Source organism: Dromiciops gliroides, chromosome 4 (assembly GCF_019393635.1).
Source record: "Dromiciops gliroides isolate mDroGli1 chromosome 4, mDroGli1.pri, whole genome shotgun sequence".
NCBI lineage: Eukaryota > Metazoa > Chordata > Mammalia > Microbiotheria > Microbiotheriidae > Dromiciops > Dromiciops gliroides.
Window position 1 is genome coordinate 199,916,107 of NC_057864.1, and position 24,460 is coordinate 199,940,566.

General features: G+C 41.5%; 1 protein-coding gene across 1 annotated transcript in view; it reads right to left on the minus strand.

Annotated features, from left to right (window-relative positions):
• DNAI2 (dynein axonemal intermediate chain 2) overlaps window positions 1-24,460 on the minus strand; it is a 91,005-nt gene that overhangs the window by 17,781 nt on the left and 48,764 nt on the right. The window contains exons 9-13 of the mRNA XM_044003300.1: window positions 23,838-24,061; window positions 15,887-16,022; window positions 12,372-12,518; window positions 11,118-11,336; window positions 4,722-4,774 (exon numbers count right to left, since the gene is read on the minus strand). Coding sequence (XP_043859235.1) covers window positions 4,722-4,774; window positions 11,118-11,336; window positions 12,372-12,518; window positions 15,887-16,022; window positions 23,838-24,061 — 779 coding nt within the window. The remainder of the gene's footprint in view (window positions 1-4,721; window positions 4,775-11,117; window positions 11,337-12,371; window positions 12,519-15,886; window positions 16,023-23,837; window positions 24,062-24,460) is intronic.

Genomic DNA, 24,460 nt, shown 5'->3' on the forward strand with positions numbered 1-24,460 from the left:
GAGGAAGATGAGGCCCAGAGTGGGAAAGTGACTTGTCTTGGTCACACCACTAATTAGTAGTTGAGCCACAATGAGAACCCGAGTCTCCTTACTGGACAATGGCCCAGTGCACTCTCCAATGAAATACCCTGCCTGACTCAATTACTCAGTATTTTGTGGGTTATAACCTCACATAGGAGCAGCTAGGTAATGTAGTAGATAGAGTACAAATCCTAGAATCAGGAAAACCCAAGTTCAAATCTGGGCTCAGACACTTACTAGTGTGACCCTTGGCAAGTCACTTAACTCAGTGACTTAGTTTAACTGAGTTTACCTCAGTTTCCTCATTTGCAAAATGAGCTGGAGAAGCAAGTGTCAAACTACTCTAGTTTCTCTGCCAAGAAAACCCAAAATGGGGTCATGAAGAATTGGACATAACTGAAACTACTGAACAGCAACACCACCACTTCATGTAGCTCTTCTCTGAATGGAAATGTTGCCGAAGTGCAAGTATGGGAATATGACCAAAGTATATAGAACAGAGAAAAACTGTTAGATTGATTTTACCTCTCTTTCCACAAAGGCAAATATTATCTATGTGAACCTCATTTCTGAAAATAGATTTATTTTGCCACTAACAGGTAAAAGAATCCCTTCTCAAACACCTGCTTTGATGAAAAGAACACCAAAGAAAGGCTAAGCTCACTTTCTGTGATTGGAATGAACAATCTTAGCCCCTGAGGAAATGTACTTTCTTCGTTTCATTGGTGAGGTGGGAGATTATGGGCAAAGAATGATGCATATGGGGGCAGCTAGGTGGCACAGTGGATAAAGCACTGGCCCTAGACTCAGGAGGACCTGAGTTGAAATCTGGCCTCAGACATTTGACATTTACTAGCTGTGTGACCCTGGGCAAGTCACTTAATCCTCATTGCCCTGCCTAAAAAATTAAAAAACAAAGAATGATGTATATACCATCAGACAGGTCTACTGTGTTGATTTGTTTCGCCCAATTACTTTCCTTTGTTACAAGGGGAGGGACATAGGTGGGGTAATATCCAGAAATAAGTACCTGGGTTTCTTGTTCAGGGTCAGACAGGTAGAAATGATGCAACGTAAAAACAAAAGATGTCAGCCAAACTTTTAAAATAAAGAAATGAATAGAAAAAATTTCTGTTTTAGGATCCAAAAGTACTAGGACTATTCTGATTGGAATCATCAGATGTATCTTTTTAATTTAATTTAATTTTTGTACATCAGACCCGTGATTTTGTTATATTGAATTCTTGTTAAGAAAACTTTCTTCACCAGTGAGATCCAAACATGATCTGTGCCTGAGGCCCTGAGTGATTAAATGATTTGCTAGGGTTACAGAACCAGTGTTAGAGGAAAGACTTGGACTGGGATCTTCCTGATCCTAAGGGAAATCCTTATCTAATAGGTCAGTCTCAGGATCTTAGAATTATATCATCTTAGCTATGGAAAGGACCTCAAAGGCCATGTGGTCCAATCTCTACCAAAAAGCACAAATCCCTTCTACAAGAGCCAATTCCCAACAATCTTGCTTCTGCCAGTGTTGGGGAACTCCCTAGATAGTCTGTTTCATTTCTGGACAATTCTTTTTTTTTTTTCATTTTTGGATAATTCTAATTGTGAGAAAGTTCTTCCACTTAATAAGCTGAATTCTTTCTTCCTATAATTTCCACCCACAGGTTCAAATGCTGCTCTCAGAGGCCAAGGAGACCAGGTCTAATTCCTTTTCCACGTTCCCCGCCTCCCCCCCCCCCACTAAAGTAAATAGGCCAGATTCTTCCAACAGTATATATATTTGTATAACTGTCATCCAGGCACATAAGACTAAAAACCAGTAGTTGAGTAGGAAACAAAGTAGTTCTGTCTGTTAACTGGAAAAGATCCAAAGGGGAGAAAAACAAAAAACAAAAACAAAATGGGTACATGAATAAATAATATGAGGCTGGGTGGCCATCTGGACTGGCTGGCTGTGGATGGGTGGCATGCCTCTTGCAGATTCTTGCTGGAGATGCCAGTCTCTTGGATGGGCCTCGGCATTCTAAGCCACATTCCACACCCACCACAGTGGTGGGGTTGTTATTTCTCCTGCCATGAGGCTCCTTGTCTCAGAACAGACACCAGTGTTGATTTTCTCAGAGGTTTTTGACGAAAACGATCACCAGGTTTCTGTTGCACTGGGTGGTGACAAAGCAGATGGGGGAGAAAAAAACTGTGTGTTAGCCAGTAGTGTAAGCTAATAGTATTAGTCCTGTGTTAGCTAATAGTGAGATTACCTTGCATTTAGATGACATATATACTTTTCTATTCTCTTTTGTGGGCAGGAGGGCTCTGAATCAGCACTCATGTGCTCATTCCATAAATACCATTACAGCACAATGAAATTCTCTGTTATAACAAAAGCCTCCTAAACCCCCAAGAATGACTGGAAATGAAAACAGGACAAACTTCTAGAAGAAGACAAGAATTGTGAAGGAGGGTTGGGGTAGGGGGAGAAGGGAATAATGCTAATGATAATAATGATAGTGACAATGATCGTCATCATCATCATTTGTTAAGTGCCTAGTACATACCAGGCATATTTTGCTAAGATCTTTACAGATAATATTCCATTATGAGAGGATATAGATAAAAGACATGATTCCCTTGGGAACTTTCTTTTTCTTTTCTTTTTTCTTTTTTTCATTTTTTTTTTTGTGGGGCAATGAGGATTAAGTGACTTGCCCAGGGTCACACAGTTAGTATGTGTTAAATGTCTGAGACTGGATTTGAACTCAGGTCTTCCTAAATCCAGGGCTGGTGCTTTATCCACTGCACCATAGCTAACATTTTTATAGCCCTCTCAGGTTTGCATAGCACTTTATATATCATATCCCACTTAATCCTCAAACTAGCCCTTCAAGGTAGGTGCTATTATTTCCATTTTGCAGTTGAGGGAACAGAGGCAAATAGAGGTGAAGTGACTTGCCCAGGATCACACAGCTAGTAAGGATGAGGTCAGATTTGAACTCAAATCTTCCTGATTCCAGGACCAGTGCTCTGTGCACCATGGTACCACCTAGCCATGAAAGTCCTTTGGAGTTTGCTTGGAGAGGTTATAACAAATTTACTGAATGGTAGTAGCTGCTGGTATAGTAGATAGAGTGTTGGTCCTGGCATCAGAAAGACCTGAGTTCAACCAAGGCAAAATCCACTCTATCAGCCTCTGTTTCCTGTAAAACGGTGATGACGAGAGCATCTACCTCACATGGTTATTATGTGGATTAAATGGGATACTACGCCCACCTTATATACCAATAACCGAAGTCATGCAAAAATATTTCCACATCAGTTATACAATTAAGCAGCATGCCCAGGAAATAGTGCAAATAATACAAATACAGTAGGCTGCTTCAAAAGGCCTTAAGGGATTCGTGGATTTCATTTGTCTATATCCTCTCTTGGCATATGACTATGGTGTCATATACACATAGTGTTAACTGCCTTCTTTGCGGGGGAGAGAAAGGAGGACCCAGTTCATTGTCCCTGCTCCCAAGGGAAGGAAAAGCTTTCCCAGCGACCCTCAGGTGACAAATTCAGTATTAGAACTAGAAGACAAACCTGGCCATTCTAATGATGGAGGGAGCTAAGTGCTACCATAGTGAATAAAGCGCTGGGCTTGGAATCATGAGGACCTGAGTTCAAAACTGGCCTCAGATACTAGTTGTGTAATCCTGGATAAGTCACTTGACCTCTGTCTGCACTGTTTGTCAACTGTGAAATGGGAGTGATAATAGCACCTATTTCCCAGGGTTGTTGTGAGGATCAAATGAGATCACATTTGTAAAAAGCACTTGGCACAATGCTTGGCACATTTTCTTGTTGTTCAGTTGTTTCAGTCCTGTCCAACTTTTCATGATCCCATTTGGGATTTTCTTGGCAAAGATACTGAAGGGGTTCACCATTTCCTTCTCCAGCTCATTTTATAGATAAGGAAACTGAGGCAGAGTTAAGTGACTTGCCCAGGGTCACACAGCTAGTAAGTGTCAAATGTCTGAGGCTGGATTTGAACTCAGGTCCTCCTGAATTCAGGGCTGGTGCTTCATCCACTGCACCATCTAGCTGCCCCCATGTGTGGTCAATATTGATAGATATAACCCACATAAACAAAAGCTCTTTGGCTGGGGTCTTCAATAATCAAAGGGTCCTGAAACCAAAAAGTTTGAGACCTATTATGCTAAGAAGAGCAGTTTTGCAACTTTTGTCAAGGGTTGCTCCTCTTGCAGCCTAACTCCAGTATGTAAATTCAGGCTTTCTAAGGGAGAAGGGCAGGTAGGTCTCCTGACCCATACCCAGCTCTCCCATAAGCCTTCTGCCTCTCTTGGGTTCCCGTTGTTAAAATAGGGGCACTGCTTAATTGTATAACATTCATAGCTGATGTGGAAATATGTTTTTCATGCCTTCATATTTATAATAGGTATTGTATTTCTTGCCTTCTCAGCGGGTGGGAGAAGAGCTGATGGAAGGGAGAGAATTCAGACCTGAGAATAAAAATGAAAACAAACAAAAAAAGAATTAATTGTATCACATTAGGGCAAAGTATTCTGATGGTTGTTTTAGTTTGGAGTTAAATCCTGACCTTTTATTCTTTTGTCTTCTCCTCTTCACCTCCCTTTTCTTCCTCTTTATGTTCTTCTCCTCCTTCTCCTTCACCTTCTTCTTCTCCTTCACCTTCTCCTTCTCCTCCTCCTTCTCCTTCTTCAAATTCTAGCTCCTCATAACCTTTCTGTTGAAAGACACAAAGAGACTTTTTGAAGAAAGAGCTTCCTTTATCCAGATGCCCCCTTACCCTAGGGCTCCTCTGGATGAGCATGTTTCTTGGCTGAGGAACCAAGCCATCTGATAACTCACAGAATGTTTAAGCTAGAAGGGACCTCAGCGGCTGTCTAATCCAACCCCCATCTGAAAACTAACCCTCTCTACAATATCCTGAAGAGAAGTCAATGATCCTTTACTTGAAGACTTTGAAGGGGTTACCCACTCCTTCTCAATGCAGCCCATTTCATCTGGGACAACTCTCATTGTCAGGAAGCTTTACTTTAGGTTAAGCCATTTCTACTCATTGATCTTGGTTCTGCCTTCTGGGGTGAAGCATTCCTCTGGGTTTATAAGCTTGCCCATACTTCAAGGGATGTATGTGTGTGTGTGTGTGTGTGTGTGTCTAAGATTGAGAGAGAGAAGAGGAGAAGAGAGAAGAGGCGAAGAGAAAAGAGAAGAGAGAGAAGAGAAAAGAAGAGGAGAGAAGAGAAGAGAAGAGAGAGAAGGGAAGAGAGAAAAGAGAAAAGAAAAGAGGAGAAGAGGAGAGAAGAGAAGAAAAAGAAGAGAAGAGAGAGAAGAAAAGAGAAGAGGAGGAGGAAGGGAGATTAGATAGATGACTGATTAGACAGGCAGACAGACAGACAGATAGATGGATAGATAGTCAGAGCATTTGTTAAGTAATTACTATGTACCAGGCACTTTGCTGGGGGCAAAACCAAGATGGTCCCTGCACTCAGAAGTTACAATCTAATGGGCAAAGCCATCACATAAAGGGAGAGATGAAGAGAAACAGAGCTAGATGATAAAGAAATTATAATGATTGGCCATGGGGTGGGGATTTAAAGGCTAGATATGTGACTTCATATCCATGAAAGCTGAGCTGAGGTCTCTCCTAACCACGCTCAACAAAGAGCTAGGGAACCTCCCCAGAAGAAACCTGTGAAGCCTCTGTTTGTGACTATCCCTCATGCCTGGAATATTCTCCCTCTTCTGCTCCGATTACTGACATCCCTGGCTTCCTTTAAGTCTCCATTAAAATCCCACCTTTTTAAAGGAAAATTTTCCCAGTCCCTCTTAATTCCAGTACGATCTTTCTGTTAATTACATCCTATTTATCCTGTATGTAGTTGGATTTGTACATCTTTGTTTGCATGTTGTCTCTCTCATTAGATTGTAAGCTCTTTGAGGGCAGGGACTGTCTTTTGCCTTTTTTTCTATACATGGTGCCAAGCACAGTGCCTGTCATGTAGTAGGTGCTTAATAAATGTTTACTGATTGATTGAATTCCTAGACTTTGGGCTTCAAGATACTCTTTTGGGGGCGGGGGTGGGGCAATGAGGGTTAAGTGACTTGCCCAGGGTCACACAGCTAGTAAGTGTCAAGTGTCTGAGGCCAGATTTGAACTCAGGTCCTTCTGAATCCAAGACCAGTGCCTTATCCACTGTGCCAGCCCCACACCACCTTTATTATTAATTTTTTTTTTTTAGTGAGGCAATTGGGGTTAAGTGACTTGCCCAGGGTCACACAGCTAGTAAGTGTTAAGTGTCTGAGGCTGGATTTGAACTCAGATACTCCCAACTCCAAGGCCAGTGCTCTATCCACTGTGCCACCTAGCTGCCCCACCACCTTTATTATTAAAGGAATGGTTAGTGAACCTCTGAAAGTGGAAGCAGTGTTCACAAAGAATCCACATGCATACAAGGACAGATTATCTGAAACGTAGCTTCATCTCCCTTTTTGACAGGGTCACTAGACCAGTAGATAAAGAAAGCCAGTAGATTAGGGTAATACCATAGACATTGTTTATCTTTATTTTTAAACAAATCATTTGACGTAATCTAACATAACCAAGTGTCCAGTGAGGCGCTAGACCTTTCTACTGTTGGCAGTCAAACTAGGTTCAGTCCTGGGGGAACTCTCTATAGCTCTGGTTTTGCCCTCATCTGGATTAATCTTGGAACGGCTGTCATTAGCTCATTTCCATCTCTTTCCTAGTGGTGTTTGAATCAGCTCTTAATTAGCATCTGAACATAAAGCACATTTATTATAACGTGTAAAGAATAGATAAAGGATAGAGCACGGGCCCTGGAGTCAGGAGGACCTGAGTTTAAATCTGGCCTCAGACACTTGAGACTTACTAGCTGTGTGACCTTGGGCAAGTCACTTAACCCCAATTGCCTCACCAAAATACTACTACTACTACTACTACTAATGGTGGTACAATAAAAAGAGTGCTAGATCTGGAGTCAGGGAGACCCGAGTTCAAATCCAGTCTCTGATGCTTAACCTCTCAGTGCCTCAGTTTCCTCATCTATAGAATAGGGTTGATAATAATACCACCTACATCTCAGGGCTGTTATGAGGATAAAAACAAGTTAATATTTCTAACAGTGCTTTGCAAACCTTTAAAGCACTGTATAACTGATAGCTATTATCCTAGAGGCAGCTAGGTGGTGCAGTAGACAGAGTGCCCAACCTGGAGTCAGAAAGAGCTGAGTTCAAATCTGTCCTCAGACTATGTGATCCTGAGCAAGTCACTTACTTATTAACCTTTGTCTGCCTCAGTTTCCTCAAATGTAAAATGGCAATCATAATAACATCTACCTCACAGGATTCTTGGGAGGATAAAATGAGATAGTATTTATAAAGGGCAGAATTTAGTGGCTGGTAAATAGTAGGTACTCAACAAATGTGTATTCTCCCCCTCCCCAATACAATAATACTGTAAATGTAAGAATTATATCAAGAAGCACTCAAGCCCTCCAACTTATCATTTATAGACTCTACTCTCTTCCCCTCTTGAAAAGTGAGGTGATAGTTGCCTTTCTTCAGTCTCAAAGCACCTATCATTGTTCTCCATTCTGTACAGTCTAGGAAGGGTTCCTTACTGATGGTATCTCAGCAATCACATCTACCACTTCTTTCAAAAGAGGTTGTGGGGTGTGTGTGTGTGTGTGTGTGTGTTGCTTGGGGGCTTTCTAAGGGGGGCAGCAACTTATATTAGTAATTTTAACTATATATTTAGAGAAAACCCTTTCAGGGTACATGATCTCATCTGATATCACAGTCATTTTGTGAGGTATTGTTAGCCACTATTTACAAATTGAAGACACTGAAGCTTAGAGTGGTGACTTGCCCAAGGTCACATAGCTAGTAAATGGCAAAAGCAGGTTTCCAACTTAGATTTTTTTAGTTCAAGATCCAGTATTCTTTAATCATCATCATCATAATAATAAAGCATTTATGTAGAACTTTAAGGTTTATGAAGCATTTTAAAAAAACATTACTCAGTGATCATAACAACCCTTGGAGGCAGGGCCTATTATCCCATTTTACAGATAAAGACACTGAGGCTGAGAGTGGTAACTTGTCTAAGGTCACATAGCTAGTAAATGGCAAAAGCAGGTTACCGGGGGCAACTAGGTCGTGCAGTGGATAGAACACCGGCCCTGGATTCAGGAGGCCCTGAGTTCAAATCCGGCCTCAGACACTTAACACTTACTAGCTGTGTGACGACCCTGGGCAAGTCACTTAACCCCAATTGCCTCACACCAAAAAAAAAAAAAACACAAAAAAACCCCCAAAACAAAAGCAGGTTACCAACTTAGATTTTTTTTGCATCTAGATCCAGTAGTCTTTTATGATAATTAGAATAGGAATAGTATTTATGTAGCACTTTCAGGTTTGTGAAACGTTTTTGAAAGCATTATTTGGTTGTCATAACAATACTTGGAAGTAAGTCCTATTATTCCATTTTACAGATGAAGACACTAAAGCTGAGAGAGGTTAAATAACTTGTCCAGGGTCATACAGCTAGTAAGTGTCTGAGGTAGGATTTTTCCCCATGCTTTTCTCTGAACCAGGTATCGAATTCTGCACACAGTAGGTTGTTAAGAAAGAACAGCATGCTATGGTGGGAAAGATTGCTAGAACTAGAGCCAGAATACCTGGGTTCGAGTATTTGTCATGTGAACCTGGGTAAATGATTTAACTACTTTAACAGATCATAGATAGAGATAGAGCCAGATAGGACTTCAGATGCCAGATAATCCAACTTCATTTTACAAATGAGGAAACAGAGGCCCAAGGAGTTGAAGTGACTTGCCCACAGTCATACAGATAGCAAGTATCAGTAGTATGATTCAGACTCCAAATCCAAGATAACTACTTATGCTTGCAAATTTAAGAATTGTTTTCAACTACTCACTGTCTCACATCCTACATAGTCAATCAATTGCCAAGTCTTATCTATTCTACATCCTCAACATCTCTTGCATCTGTCCCCTTCCCCCTATTCATACAGTTAGTGGCACATTGGATAGAACACTGGCCCTGGAGTCAAGAGGACCTGAGTTCAAATCTCACCTCAGACACTTACTAGCTGTGTGACCCTGGACAAGTCATTTAACCCCAATTGCTTTAAAAACATCCGGGGCCATCTCTAGTTGGCCTGATGTATATCTTGCCACTGAACCCAGATGGCTCTGGAGGAGAGAGTGAAGTTGGCGACCTTGCACAGCCCTCCCTCATTTAAACCCAATTCATTGCAAGTCATGACATCACCTCCCAATGTCATGGTCCTCTTTGAGAATGAAGGACAAACAACAACAATATCAAGTTGGTTCGGGCCCTCATCACCTCCAGACAGAATTAGTTCCCTAAATGATTTCCTTCCTTCAGTTCTCTCTCCCCTCTCCAATCTACATAGCTGCCAAAATGATTTTCTAGGGCACAAGTCAGTTACTCCTCGGCTCAATAAACTTTAGTGGCTCCCTATTTCTTCCAGAATCCAATACAAACACTATGTATGTGTATGTGTATGTGTACATGTACCTCTGTATGTATATACATAAACACATATAGATAGATATTGATATCAATATATAATTAATCTATTGATATATTGAGTTATATATGTATGTGTATGTGTTTATTTTATTTTTAAATGGCAGTGTTTCATTCATTATGCACAGCTATCCAGCACAACCAGGAGAAACAGATCTAATAACACCTCCTTTTTATTTCACAGCGTTAGTTCTCAGGCCTTCACAGTGTGAAGAGAAGTTTGAAAACCATATACCATTGTATAAAATATGAGCTGTTAACAATAATAAATCATGCAAGTTGAATTTGTTTAAAATCAGATATCATGACATCAAATTGTAACTATTCCTGAAAGAATATCCACACTGGAAATGTCTATGGATACTTTCTGAAAAATCAAAGAATGGCAGACCTGAAAGAGGCCTTTGAAAATATTTGGTCTAGGCTTCTCATATTATAGACGATGACAGAAAAACCATTAATACCAAATGTAATATGACCTGCTCCTCCCTCTTAATGATCCTAGTGATGTCAGAATTCCAGTGATATCCTTGCATTCCTACCCTTCAGATATTGTCCATTAGGTTGATTGGAGCCATACCCTAAGTCCCCACCCTGAGACCTTTCCTTCTTCTTCTTCTTCTTCTTCTTCTTCTTCTTCTTCTTCTTCTTCTTCTTCTTCTTCTTCTTCTTTTAAGTGGGGCAATGAAGGTTAAGTGACTTGCCCAGTGTCACACAGCTAGTAAGTGTCAAGTGTCAGAGGTCAGATTTGAACTCAGGTCCTCCTGAATCCAGGGCCGGTGCTCTATCCACTGTACCACCTAGCTGCCCATGGGACCTTTCCTTCTAAATAAAGCCAACTAGAGCCAGACCAGCTACTGATGGCCTTACCCCCTTCTATTGGGATTCATGGCAAGAAGGGCCAAACAGCCACAATGGAGTAGATTTTCTTGTGCAGATTGCCAAGGGCAGCTAGCATCTCATGAATGGAACTTGCTACCTCATACTACTACCACTTCCCCCTTTTCTTCTAAAAGTATAAACAACTTACCTGTAAATGTCCTGGTGGGACACCCCCCAGGGTGGCAGGTTATCTCAATTAAAGACCCTTTATTTCTGCACTTAATAGTTTGATTTATTTTAGGATTTGAGAACGAGGAAAGACACCCCCCCCTCAGTTTAACATTCTTCCTATTACTTCTCTATGCTCCTTTTCTTACAGAGCTCATGCCTATTATCTTGTGCATTCTTGTAACATTCATTCAATTCCTTCATCAGTCAATAAGCATTTAATAATTGTCTCAGTAGGGAATGCAATTATAGAAGACTTGCAGTTGAATTAGAAAATTAACAAACTAGGTGTGATCCCTGATAAAGACTGGAATGATGTGTTCCATTTTCCTAATTGGTAAGTTGAGGCTAAGTGACATCAACAGACCTTCCAAGCCTATCCTTCTGCTTTTTCCAGTGTCTCCTTGGGCACTTACCTTTGCTCTGGCTTTCCTAAGAGCAGCTTCTTTCCTCCTGATCTCAGTATTGATAACATCAAAGAACTCCTCCTCACTTTGGGCCAGCAGCTCTTCCTGGTTAATTTGAATTTCTTCCCCTTCTTCATCCCTGACCTCAGTCTTGCCTTTTTCCTTCAGGCGCATCTCTCTGTGCCGAGCTTCTAGGATCTTCTCTCGACGAGTTTCTCTTTCAAAGATCTAGGGTACCCACAGAAAGCGGGGAGTGATTGAAGGGATGAAGGGAGGTGGACGGGGGTGTGGCTTTGTGGGAAGAAGTTATCAGGGTGAGGAAAGGGAATAGGATGTGGGCGCTTAGCCTAGTTAGGATTCTTGGGGCTAAAGGCTTTTAATTTGTGTAGGAGGATGTCTTTGGAGACCTCCTGGGGAGCAGCTAGGTGGCACAGTGGATAAAGCACCAGTCCGGGATTCAGGACGACCTGAGTTCAAATTCGACCTCAGACACTTGAAACCAGCTGTGTAACCCTGGGCAAATCACTTAACCCTCATTGCCCCACCAAAAAAAAAAAAAAAAAAGAGACCTCCTGGCCTCCAGGGGGGTGGGACTAAATTCTGGTGGGTCCAGGACTTTAGACATGCCCAGCTACCAGAACTTCCTGATCCTTAAAGTGATCACAAAGGAAAATTAGCATTGGAACTTCTGGGCAAATATATAAGATCCTAGATTCACACTGTGATGAAGGGTGTTAAAATTGTTAATATGCTGCCAGGACTTAATGGCTGGTAAAAAAGATCCTGGAGTTTGAGATCATGCCTGGAGAAAGGAGGACCACTAAACTGGATCAGATCTCATCAAATAGAAAAACAACAGCAGCAACCACCATAACGATGCTGGTTCCCCAAAAGAGCCTCGAAGCATAAATGGACTTTTTTTTCTGACTATACATGATTTTTTTTTTTTTTTTTGGTTTCTGGCATATCAAGTTGAAAGTGTTTCTTTTTTTAAACTTTTTTTTTCAGGGCAATGAAGGTTAAGTGACTTGCCCAGGGTCACGCAGCTAGTAAGTGTCAAGTGCCTGAGGTTGGATTTGAACTCAGGTCCTCCTGAATCCTGGGCTGGTGCTTTATTCACTGTGCCACCTAGCCGCCCCCCTGTGAATTCTATTTTCACCAAAGGATATGCCCATTTTTTTGACCAGCCTATCTTCACATGTGGCTAGGGCAGGAGCCAGTGAGTGCACCATTAGCAGCCCTAAGGCCTCCTTGGGCACTTACTGATGAGACAGCATTCTTCTCATTCCTTTGGAGGGTAGATAGTCCTGGAGAGACCTCCAGCAGGGTTGCAGTCCCCAGCCGGGATCCACAGGCAAGGAAACAGCCATTATCTTGCACCTTAAGGCTGAACAGGGGTTCATCACACACCTAAGGCCAAACAGACATTTCAAAATTATAGATCAGCAGTCAGTTAACAAGCATTTATTAGGCACCTACCATGAGCCAGGCATTGTGCTAAACACCGCAGATACAAAGAAAGGCAAAGGACAGTCCTTGTCCTCAAGGAGCTTACAATCTAATGTGTGTGGGGGGCGGGGAGGGGAGGCAACATGGAAACAACAATTCACAACCAAGGTATATAGAGGGGACAAATAGGAAATAATCAATAGAGGGTAAAGTCCTAGAATGAAGAGGGATCAGGGAAAAGCTTCTTATAGAAGGTGGGATTTTAGCTGGGATTTGAAGTAAGTCAGGGAAATCAGATGAGGAGGGAGAACATTCCAGGATGGGGAACAGCCAGTGAAAATGACATTTAATAAAGCACTCAAGATGTACAAAGCACTTTATACAGATAACAGAATTACTTTGCAACAGCCTGTTGTGATAGGTTCTACAGGATTATTTTCTTAACCTGTAATTTTATTGGTGTTGGGAATCAGCAACTCCCCACACCAGGTTAGGAACTTCTCCTACCTGGGCAAGTCAGCATGTTTTTTTTTTTTTCTGACCTTTTTATATAATTGATAGTCTTAAGGAATTTTGATGGAGTACTGAAAGGTTAAGTAACCTGCTCAATTTCACATAGCCTATATGTGTCTCAGTAAGGATTTAAACACTGGCTTTCCTAACTCTACTCTCTATTCCCTAAACCACGTTATTCCCACAGATATTTTATTATTCTCATTTTCCAGATCAGGAAACTGAGGTTCAGAGAGATTAAGTAACGACTGTATTCACACAGCTAGTAAGTATTAGAGTGAGGATTCATACCCGTATGTCCTCTGGTTCTGGGTCAAGAACTCTTTCTGAGAAAGGAAGGAGAAAGCAAAGAGGGAGAAAGAGTTCATCTGTCTGATCCCAGGTGACTAAGAATGGTAGTGGTTACCATTCTTAGTTCTAGCTCTCCCATGCTGAGCTTTTTGTTTGTTTGTTTGTTTGTTTTTGTTTTGTTTTTTGTTTTTTTGCCAGGCAATGGAGGTTAAGTGACTTGCCCAGGGTCACACGGCTAGTAAGTGTCAAGTGTCTGAGGCCAGACTTGAACTCAGGTACTCCTGAATCCAGGGCCAGTGCTCTATCCACTGCGCCACCTAGCCGCCCCCCCTGTTTGTTTGTTTTTAACCCTTTAAAGCACTGGATACATAAAGACTTGGGGCCTCAGGTTCCTCAGGAGACAGAAAGGATTTCTAAAACCAAATTCATGATCTTTTCTCCAACCTTCCCCTCTTCTAAATTTCCCCATCACAGTCAAGGGCACTATCATCTTCTCAAGTAATCCAGATTCTCAACTCCTCACTCCCACCCCACATAATCAATCTATTGCCAAGTCTTGTTTCTACCTTCCCAGCATCTCTCCTATAATAAGTTGCCTTCTTTGCACTCACTTAGCACCTGCCTCAAGTGTCTCCCCATTTTAATGCATCTCCTACACACAAAGTAATATTCCTAAACAGAGCATGCTACCCTCCTACTCAAGAAACTCCAGTGTCTCCCTATTACCTCCTTGATCAAACATAATAATGCCATGTATATGCACTGGCAAGTTTGGAATTCTCTCCCTTTTCACTTCACCCTCCTGGCCTCCTGTGTGACTCAGCTCAAATCCCACCTTACCCAAGAGGTCTTTCTGAGTCTCTCCTCCCCTCAGCTGCCGGAATACTCCCCTCTCAGACTACTGTCTGTCTACTCTGGGTCTATCTTGTCTGAACCTACTTATTTACATGTTTCCACAGGTAAGCAAGCTCCCTGAGAGTAAAGAATGCTTTTTCTTTTATATGTATCCTCAGGGCTTAGTATAGTAATAGTAAGGGTTTCAATTGAATGAGCTTGTTGAATAATTGATTGATAGTTTGGTCTGACTATGTCATTTGCCAGTTCAAAAAGTTCCTCTGCTAGCCCTTATAGTCTGCCCCAACACCTTATTAGACTTATTTTATCCACTTGGCAATCCAAATAAATCAAATCAGCTGTTCTTTGAGTTCTAGTTCCTAGTTGTCCTCAGACACACCCATCCATCTCCCTAAGCCTGGAATCCCCTCCCTCCTCACACCTCACTCTCTGAATCTCTAACTTCCTTCAAAGCTCACATCAGGAGCCACCTTCTTCATATGCCAATTCCTGTTTCCTCTCCCCTTCCTCTGGTCTTCCCAGCTATTCTTCCTCAATTTAATCGTATGGTATTTATCAGCGCGTAAAGTATATCCTCGCCCAGTAGAAAGACAGTGCCTTGAGGGCAGGAAGTATTTCTTTATTTTGTCTTTGTTTTTCTCACACCTAAAAGAGTAACTTGCATGTTGTTCAGCCCAGTTGATTCTTCATGCCCCCATTTGGGGTTTTCTTGGCACAAGTACTGGAGTATTTGCCATTTCCTTCTCCAGCTCATCTTACAAATGAGGAAACTGAGGCAAACAGGGTGAAGTGACTTGTTCAGGACAACTAGTAACTTTCTTGATTCCAAGCCAAGGCTCTGTACACTGTGGTGCCACCTAGCGGCCTATCTTGCATGAAGTAAGCTAAATAAATGGTGAATTGAATTGGTGATACTTAAAGTAGTACCCAGTAGAATGTAAACTCCCTGAAAGCAGGAACTATTTTCTTTTTTACCTTTGTGCCCCCGGGACCTGTTATGGTGCTTGGTGCTGAGTAGTTGCTCAATAAATGTTTCTTTAAAGGAGCAATTGTTTTTGGTATAATTCAGTTCAATTTGACTTACTTGATGAGAGGCAGCTAGGTGGCATAGTGGATAGAGAACCGGCCCTGAAGTTGGGAGGACCTGGGCTCAGACACTTACTAGCCATGTGACCCTGGACAAGTCATTTAACTCCAATTGCCTTAAACATCCAAGGCCATCTCCAGTTGTCCTGATCTATACCTTGCCACTGGACCCGGATGGCGAGGTCAGTGACTTTGCAGAGCCCTACCCCACTTAAATCCAATTCACTGCAAGTCATGACATCACCTTGATGTCACGGTCCTCTTCAAAACAAAGGACAAAAAACCCTGAACAACCTACTTAGTGACATGCACTGAGTTAGGTGCTAGGGGTATGAAGATGAAAACTAAAGTCAGCATTCCTTTAGAGCCCTGCAATAAAACCCCATGAATGGATGCCACAGTCTTTCACACTGACATACAGTATGTACACACAATTACACATTTACACGCAGAGTCACTCACACACAAAGCTCCACCCTCATCTGATATAAACACATACACACAGAGCCCCCATTCTTAGGAAGTCCCAATGGAAACAAGAAGGAAGCTTCATGGGAAAGAGTCTGTAAGGACAGGAACACAACCTTAAGGCTGAGGGCAGGGTCACTTTGTTTAAATACAAAGTCCCAGATATCCACAGTTCCATCCATTTTAGTCGTGAAGAAAACTGCTGGTCTTTGTGGGCTCCAAGCTCCATCAGTTATATAAGCCATGTGGTATCTGTAGAAAAAATACAAGACCATTTCAGGATGCAAGGTTTTTTGGTTGGTTGGTTGGTTGGTTTTTTAAAGAAATTGATTGCTTCTGGAAGAACTCTACTCTTAATCATACGTCCCTGGGTAGTCAAAGAACCGGGGAAACTAGGGGGTGCAGTGGATAGAAAGAACCAAGCATGGAGTCAGGAAGACTTGAGTTCAAATCTGGCCTCAGACATTTTCTAGCCACGTGACCCTGGGCACGTCACTTAACCCTGTTTACCTCATTTTCCTCATCTGCAAAATGAGTTGGAGAAGGAAACTACAAACCTCTCCAGTATCTCTGCAAAGAAAATCCCAAATAGGATCATGAAAAGCTGGATATGACTGAAAAACAATTTAACAACAACAACAAATGCGGAAAATTACTGAGCTTGGAGTCCACTAAAACTTCTAATTCTTTTCTAAGAGAGGTAGGGTAGTGTTGTGCCTAGAGCTATGAGTCAAGGATTGTGGTGGAATGGTCTTGTGCTATAGGAAATGACAAACAGGATGATCCCAGAAAAACCTGGAAAGACTCATCAATTGATGTATAGTGAAGTGAGCAGAGCTGGGAGGACACTGTGCATAGTGACAGCAGTATTGTTCAATGAGCAATTGTGAATGACTTAACTACTCTTAGCAATGCAATGATCCAAGACAATCCCAAGGGACTGATGACGAACCTTACTATCCACCCCCATAGAAAGAACTGATAAAAAGAGCACTTGTGGAAAAATTCTCATGTATAACTTACTTTGAATTGCTTGAGTTCTTGTGGGTGGGGGTTGGGAATGGAGGGGGGAAGAGAAATTGGAACACAAAGTTTTAAAAAAATTGATGTTAAAAATTTTGTTTTTACATATATTTTGGAAAATAAAATTCTATTCAGAAAAAAAAGAGCACTTGTGGATTGTACATATATAACCTGTTTGCTCTCATGTGGAGGGGGGAGGAAAGGGAGGGTAGAGAAAAATTTGGAACTCTAAATCTCATGAAAATGAATGTTGAAAACTATCCTTACATATAACTGGAAAAAATAAAATAAATGTTTGTTGAAATAGAAAAAAAAATTTTTAAATAAAGGAGTTAAATTCAATTCCCACTATGGTCCCTTCCCAGCTCTAAATCTAAGATTCTATGATTTCCACCCCCCCCCCCGCCCATATAAACTGCTATCTATCCATATTTTTCCTACCCTTAACTTGAGTGGTTGATATTTTTATTTAATTTTACTTTTTGTGTGTGTGGGGCAATGGGGGTTAAGTGACTTGCCCAGGGTCACACAGCTAGTAAGTGTCAAGTGTCTGAGGCTGGATTTGAACTCAGGTCCTCCTGAATCCTGGGGCAGTGCTTTATCTACTGTGCCACCTAGCTGCCTCCAAGTGGTTGATAGTTTTGAACCCAAGATTATATTTATTTTTGTTCAGTCATTTTTCAGTCATGTCTGACTCTTTGAGACCCCATTAGGGTTTTTTTTAGCAAAGATATTAGAGTGGTTTCTCATTTCCTTCTCCAGTTCATTTGACAGAAGAGGAAACTGAAGCAAACATGGTTAAGTGACTTGTCGAGGGTCACATAGTTATTAAATTTCTGAGGCCAAATTTGAACTCATAAAGATGAGTCTTCTAGACTCCAGGCATGAATTCTATCTATTGCGTTATCTAGCTTCCCTTTATATTTATTAGTATTGAGTTTTGTCTCATTAGTTTTAGTCCGTCTTTCCTGTTTGTCAAGATCTCTTTGGATCCTAAAGATTCTGTCTTTGACAATATTAGCTACCCTTGCCAACTTTCTGTCATCAGAAATTTTGATCAGCATACCACTTATATCTTTATTGACAATAAAAATATTGAACAGGACAGGACCAAGGATAGATCCCTCTGGCTACCACTAAAGGCCTCCCTTCAGGTTGACACTAATCATTAATCCCTATTCTGGGTCTAGCCACTCAATCAAATCCAACAAACTGAACTATTAAGCAGCCCTTCATCAAAGCAAACCTGCCGGCAGGCCTGGAGGCATTCAGAACTTCAGAAGCACTCCACCACATCTGAGTTTCCTTACTTTTGGTTTCTGGTTCATATTCATTGGATTTCCTTAATCAGATTCTGATTCAGACCTCTGTCTCTCTGGGCGGAACTTCCACTCCAAGCCTCAGCATCACACCTGCTTACTGTACCTCTAACATTCTCTTAGAGTGGAAGCAAATACTTTATTTTATACTTATATATATATATTTTTTCCAATTACATGTAAAAACAATTTTTAACCTTCATTTAAAAATTTTTTGAGTTCCAAATTCTCTCCCTCTCTCCATCTTTCCCCTTTGTGAGACATTAAGCAATTCAATATAGGTTATACATGTGTAATTGTGAAAAACTTATTTCCATTTTAGTCATATTATGAAAGAAGACACCTACCAAAAACCAAACAAATCAAATCAAAACAAAACAAACCCAAAAATCCTCGAAAAATCAAAGAAAGTGAAAAACAGTATGCTTCAATCTGCATTCAGATCCCATCAGTTATTGCTCTGGAAGTGGATAGTATTTTTCTTTTCCTTTCTTTTCTCTTTTTTTTGGTGAGGCAATTAAGGTTAAGTGACTTGCCCAGGGTCACACAACTAGTAAGTGTCAAGTGTCTGAGGCCGGATTTGAACTCAGGTCCTCCTGACTCCGGGGCCAGTGCTCTATCCACGGGGCCACCTAGCTGCCCCTGCTTATCCTTATTTTACAGATGGATAAATTGAGACCCAGATAACTTAAGTTTCCTGCCTAAGGTCACATAGTTAGCAAGTGACAGAATATATACTTGAACCCAGATCTTCTGATTCTAGGTGCAAACCTTTACACCATATCTCTGTAGTATAGTGTCAAAAGGGATTTAAGGGGTTAAGTGACTTGTCCAGAGTCACACAGCTAGTAAGTATCTGAGGCTGGATTTGAACTCAGGTATTCCTGACTCCTGGTTAAGCACTCTAATCACTGTGCCACCTAACTGCCCTTGGCATTTATGCTGAGGTTCAAATTTCCTAGGAACCAGTCTTCCTAGCTTCTTTTGAGAGAATATAGATAGGGTTCACTTTTCCTCAGCTCCCGGCTTCTTCTTTCCCCTTAGAAATACCGTGTAAGATCATCCTGAGGAGGAGGAAATAATCAATGTACTCAGGCTGGGGACAGACTTACTGGCACCCACGTCTGGCCATGGGTTCATCGATCAGTGAACTCCTGTTGAGGATGATGGATGGTGTGTGATAAACATTGCTTCTCTCTCTTAGATGGAACTCACATCTTGTTAATTAGTAATAGCAAAATAGCTGCCCAGAACAAAAGTGGGGGGGGGCGGAGCCAGACTTCTTACTAGCCTAATGCACATTGCCTGTTTCTGACTCAGATTCATCTGGAAGCGGCACTGGGCACTCAGCTCAGGGAGGATGCTTCTTGGTGGTTGATGGAGCACCAAAGCAGCAAGTGAACTGGACTAGCTGATGCAGTCCTCATAGATGCTTCCTGCCTTAGAGATGCCAAGTGGGCAGAAAAGGGAAAGGGGTAACAATGACAGTGATAATAATATAAGGCTTTAGGTGTGTTATCTCATTTGATCCACACAACCCTATAAAGTAGATTCTATTTATCATTCCCGTTTTATAGATGAGGAAACCAAGCCTGAGAGAGGGGAAGTAACTTGCCCAGGGTCATACCACAAAGGGAATATCTAAGGCAGGATTTCAACTCAGGTCTTCCTGACTCCAAGTCTGCCATTCTAACCAGTATATCACAGTGTAGGGTCACGTCCTCTGTATAGATCTTGTATGTGCAGTTATTTATGTGTTGTCTCCATCATTAGAATGTAAGGTCCATCTCAAAGAAAGAAAGAAAGAAACACTTACTAGCTGTGTGACCCTGGGCAAGTCACTTTACCCTCATTGCCCCACAAAAAGAAATAAAAAGAAATAAAAGAAGACATAAAAAAGAAATAACATTAGCAAATTTTCAAGATATAAAATAAACCCACAGAATTTCTCAGCATTTCTATATATTAGCAACAAAGTCCCTCAGGAAAAATAGAAAAAATAGATTTAAAATAAATGTAGGGGCAGCTAGGTGGCACAGTGGATAAAGCACTGGCTCTGGATTCAGGAAGACCTGAGTTCAAGTCCAGTCTCAGACACTTGACACTAGCTGTGTGACCCTGGGCAAGTCACTTAACCCCCATTGCCCCAGAAAAAAAAATACAAAAAAAAAATAAATGTAAATAATATACAATATTTGGGAGTCTACCTGCCAAGACAAACCCTGAAACTATATGGACACATTTACAAAACATTTTTCATACAGATAAAGTCAGATTTAAACAGGTGAAAAAATAATTCTTCGTGTGTAGCCCAATGCACTATAATAAAAATGTCAATTCTCTTTAAAAAAAAAATAAGAATGTAAGGTCCTTGAGGGCAGGGGCTGTTTTCCCCTTTCTATCCTCATTGATTAGCACAGCCTCCATCATAAAGGTGGAACAATGAAGAGAGTGCTGGGCTTGGAGTCAGGAAGACCTGAGTTCAAATCGGATCTCAGACACTTATTAGCTTTGTGACCCTGGGCAAGTCACTTAACCCTGTTTGCCTCATTTTCTTCATCTGCCAAATGAACTGCAAAAGCACATGGCAAACCACTCTTTGCCAAGAAAACCCCAAATGAGGTCAAGGAGAATCAGACACAACTGAAATGAGTGAACAACAACAATAATAGCAGAAAGAAAGAGCTTAATGATCATTGACTAGGGACAGCTAGGTGGCGCAGTGGATAGAGCACCAGCCCTGGAGTCAGTAGTACCTGAGTTCAAATCTGGCCTCGGACACTTAACACTTACTAGCTGTGTGACCTTGGGCAAGTCACTTAACTCCAATTGCCTCACTAAATATATATATATATATATATAAATATATATATATATATATATAAATATAAATAATGATCATTGACTGACTGACCAACAGACAATTGATATCAGGGAGGCTTACAGCTTCCCTCAGGGTGTAAGAAGATGTGGTTTGAGGGCAGTTATCATCTTAACTTTGGCAGAGTCTGAGCTTACTGTTTTTCCTTTTTCATCTAGTACGGGTACCCCTGGGGGGGACATGGGTGGTAGACAAAACACTTAACTTCCCCAGGCCTCAGTTTACTCATCTATAAAAAGGAGCTTGGGTGAGATGACCTCTAACATCCCTTCTAACTAGATTTATGATCCATGTTTTTATTCTTGAAATCACAAAATTTCCTGTCATTATTTCAATCATCTTATAACAATATGAATCTGAGCACTGGCTGATTGGTCTGTCAGATTAATAAAGGAGGAAACAGAGTTCATCGATTCACAGACTATGAACACTGAAAGGACCTTTTCAGTTGTGTCTGCCTCTTTGTAGCCCTTTTTGGAGTGTTCATGGCAAAGATATAAGAGGAGAAAGAGGGAGAGGAAGAAAAGGAGGGATGAAGAAAGAAAGAGAAAGGGAAGAAGAGAGAGAAAGACAGGGAGGGGGGAGAGAGACAGAGACAGAGACAGACAGAGAGACAGACAGAGAGACAGACAGAGACAGAGACGGAGAGACAGACAGAGACAGAGATGGGAGAGAAAGGAGAGAGAAGAGACCTTAGAGGTCATCTGGTCCCAACCCAACAGATAAGGAAGTTAAATGACTTGCCCAAGGTCCCACAGGGAGTAGGTAGCAGGGCTGGAATTGGGACCTAGGCCCTTTGTTTCCAAAGCCATCACTCCACCATGTTGCTTGAGGTTTAATAAATAACTGAGACCATGTTGAAAGAATCTGGAATGTCCCATGGAATTTACTGTAATAAACTACAGTTTTAAAAATTAATTTTATTCAATAAAATACTTTTTTTGCAAGGCAATGAGGGGTTAAGTGACTTGCCTAGGGTCACACAGCTAGTAAGTATCAAATGTCTGAGGCCGGATTTGAACTCAGGTCCTCCTGACTCCAGGGCTGGTGCTTTATCCACTGCACCACCTAGCTGCCCCCTGCAATAAAATACTTAAAAAAAAATTCCTTTAAAGTTAAATTAAATTAAATTAAATTTATTTCAAGGAACCAAAATCTATTTTTTTCTCCTTCCTTAAAAAGGAAAGCAAAACAAAATCTCCACGTTGGTCATGTACAAAACCCCTCCCCACAAAACAAACAAACAAACAAAAACAACCTTTTGCATGGGATGATAGCACAGAGTGGAGAAATGGAAAGATGTGAGATCATGGGGAAGATAACCCTTTCCCCTCTGTACTTCCTAGAGAATTGGAAAGGAAAATAAATAGATGGATTGTTGTTTGTCCTTCATTCTTGAAGAGGACCAATGATGTCAGGAGGGTGATGTCTTGACTTGTAAGTGAATTTGATTTAAGTAAGGCAGGGCTGTGTCATCAGCCTCACTCTCTCCTCCAGAATCCTTGTAGCAAGACATAGGTCATGATGACTGGTGACAGCTCAGGATGCAGTGGAAGGTCTTGGCCTTTTTAAGCTAAGGACTTTCCCAGGTCTTGGTTTGTCTGAGGGTATGCATGTTCAGTGGTTGAAGGCTAGGCAAGAATTGAGGCAAAAGATGGCCTAATTGACTTCACAAAAGAACCAGTCTGGGAGGGGAAGACCCTCAGGATTTCTGGCCAGAACAGAAGCAATCGCCATTTACACTCACTCTGAGACATCAAAATTCAAACAATGAGCAAGTGAGGCTTGGCCTGGAACCTATTATTGGCCAATCAGTGAAAGCCAGAGGGATTTGGGTTTAAAGGCGTAATCAAATCAAGTAGCTCCATTTGAGTCCCAATGGCCTTTATCAAAGCCTGGTTTTCTAAAGCTACATTCCAAGAAATCATAAATGAAAACTACACAAGACAAATAAGTTAATTGTCCCAGTTTTTTGGAAACAATGACAGAATGAATAAGTAGAGGGGGCTCTAACCCCCAAACCCTAATATCTTGCTAAGTATGAGTGATCAAAATTTATATTCCTTTGGACAGAGCACCCACATGTAAGGGTATGACTCCTCCCGTGGACAGAGGGAGAAGAGGAGGAGGAGAAGGAAGAGGAGAGGAGGAAAGGAAGGAGGAAACAGCAGCATTGCTATAGTTTTCAAAATAGATGGGAAGAAAGAAAGAAAAGGAGAGAGGAGAAATGGATAAAAATGCTCATCCTAGATACTTTGTATCTAGTAGTACATTGATCTGGGAATTATTTATTTTTTAAGTGGCTGGATATTGTTCCAACTTATGATGGTTTGTCCTTCATTCCCAAAGAGGACCAATGGCATTGGTGAATACTGGATAGTAGTCCCTTCCTTGATGCTATGGGATGAGATGGGGGTTGGGGTAAGGGCTCATTGTAGGGAGGGGAGGATCAGGATGAGAAATCTATAAAATGAAGAGTCTGGCTGGACGAGGTGCTCTTAACCTGGGGTTCATGAACTTAAAAAAAGATGTTTTGATAACTGTATTTCAATATAACTAGCTTTCTTTGTAATACTAGGTATTTTAGTTTATGTATTTTAAATTACTCTTCTGAGAAGTGGGTCTACAGTTTCCACTAGACAGAAGGGATCCATCCATGGCATCCAGAAAAGATTAAGGAGCCATGGGCTAGATCATCTCTAAGATTCTAGGGTTCTCCGTTTTCTGTTTCACAGAGGTGTGTTCAGAGATCCAAAGGGAGGGTTAGGGCTCCAACCTAGCAGACCTTTTTCTCTGCCCTCTAACCCCTCCTCCAATCCCCACCCCCACCCCTAAGCCACCTACTTGGTCCACATGATACATGACTCCCTGCTCTCTTCGGACCAGATACGGGCTGTCCAGTCACCAACAGTCAGGAAATTCTTGGGGTAGAAAGGATTTCTCTGCAAAGCATAGATGGGGCCATGGTGGCCAGAGAAGGTGCACACAATCTTCTCAGCGATGGTCTTGGCTTTTCGGTTGCAGGAGATCACTATCCCTTGCTCAGTTCCCACCATGAACTTGGTTGGCTACAGTTAGGGAGACATGTGGGAAGAGGACATAAATGGAGCTATGATGCTAGGCTCATCTCATACAGACTATGCACCACTTACATCTCACCTCATGGCTTTGGATGGGCCTTTGCTCATGCACACACACACACACACACACACACACACACGTTTCCTCCCACCAGAACAGTGGGACCCTCTCCTCTTCCTATTCCAGTCCTACCCATTCTTCCAGATCTAGTTTAAGTGCTCCACAAAGTCGTTCCCAGCCCTTTAGAATCATAGATTAAGAGTTGGAAGGAACCTTAGGTGCTGTTGCGTCCAGTTCCCTCATAATAATAGCTGGCATTAACAGACCACTTTAAGGTCTGTGAAGTGTCAGAAGTACATTATTTTGTTTGATCCTCACAAACAATA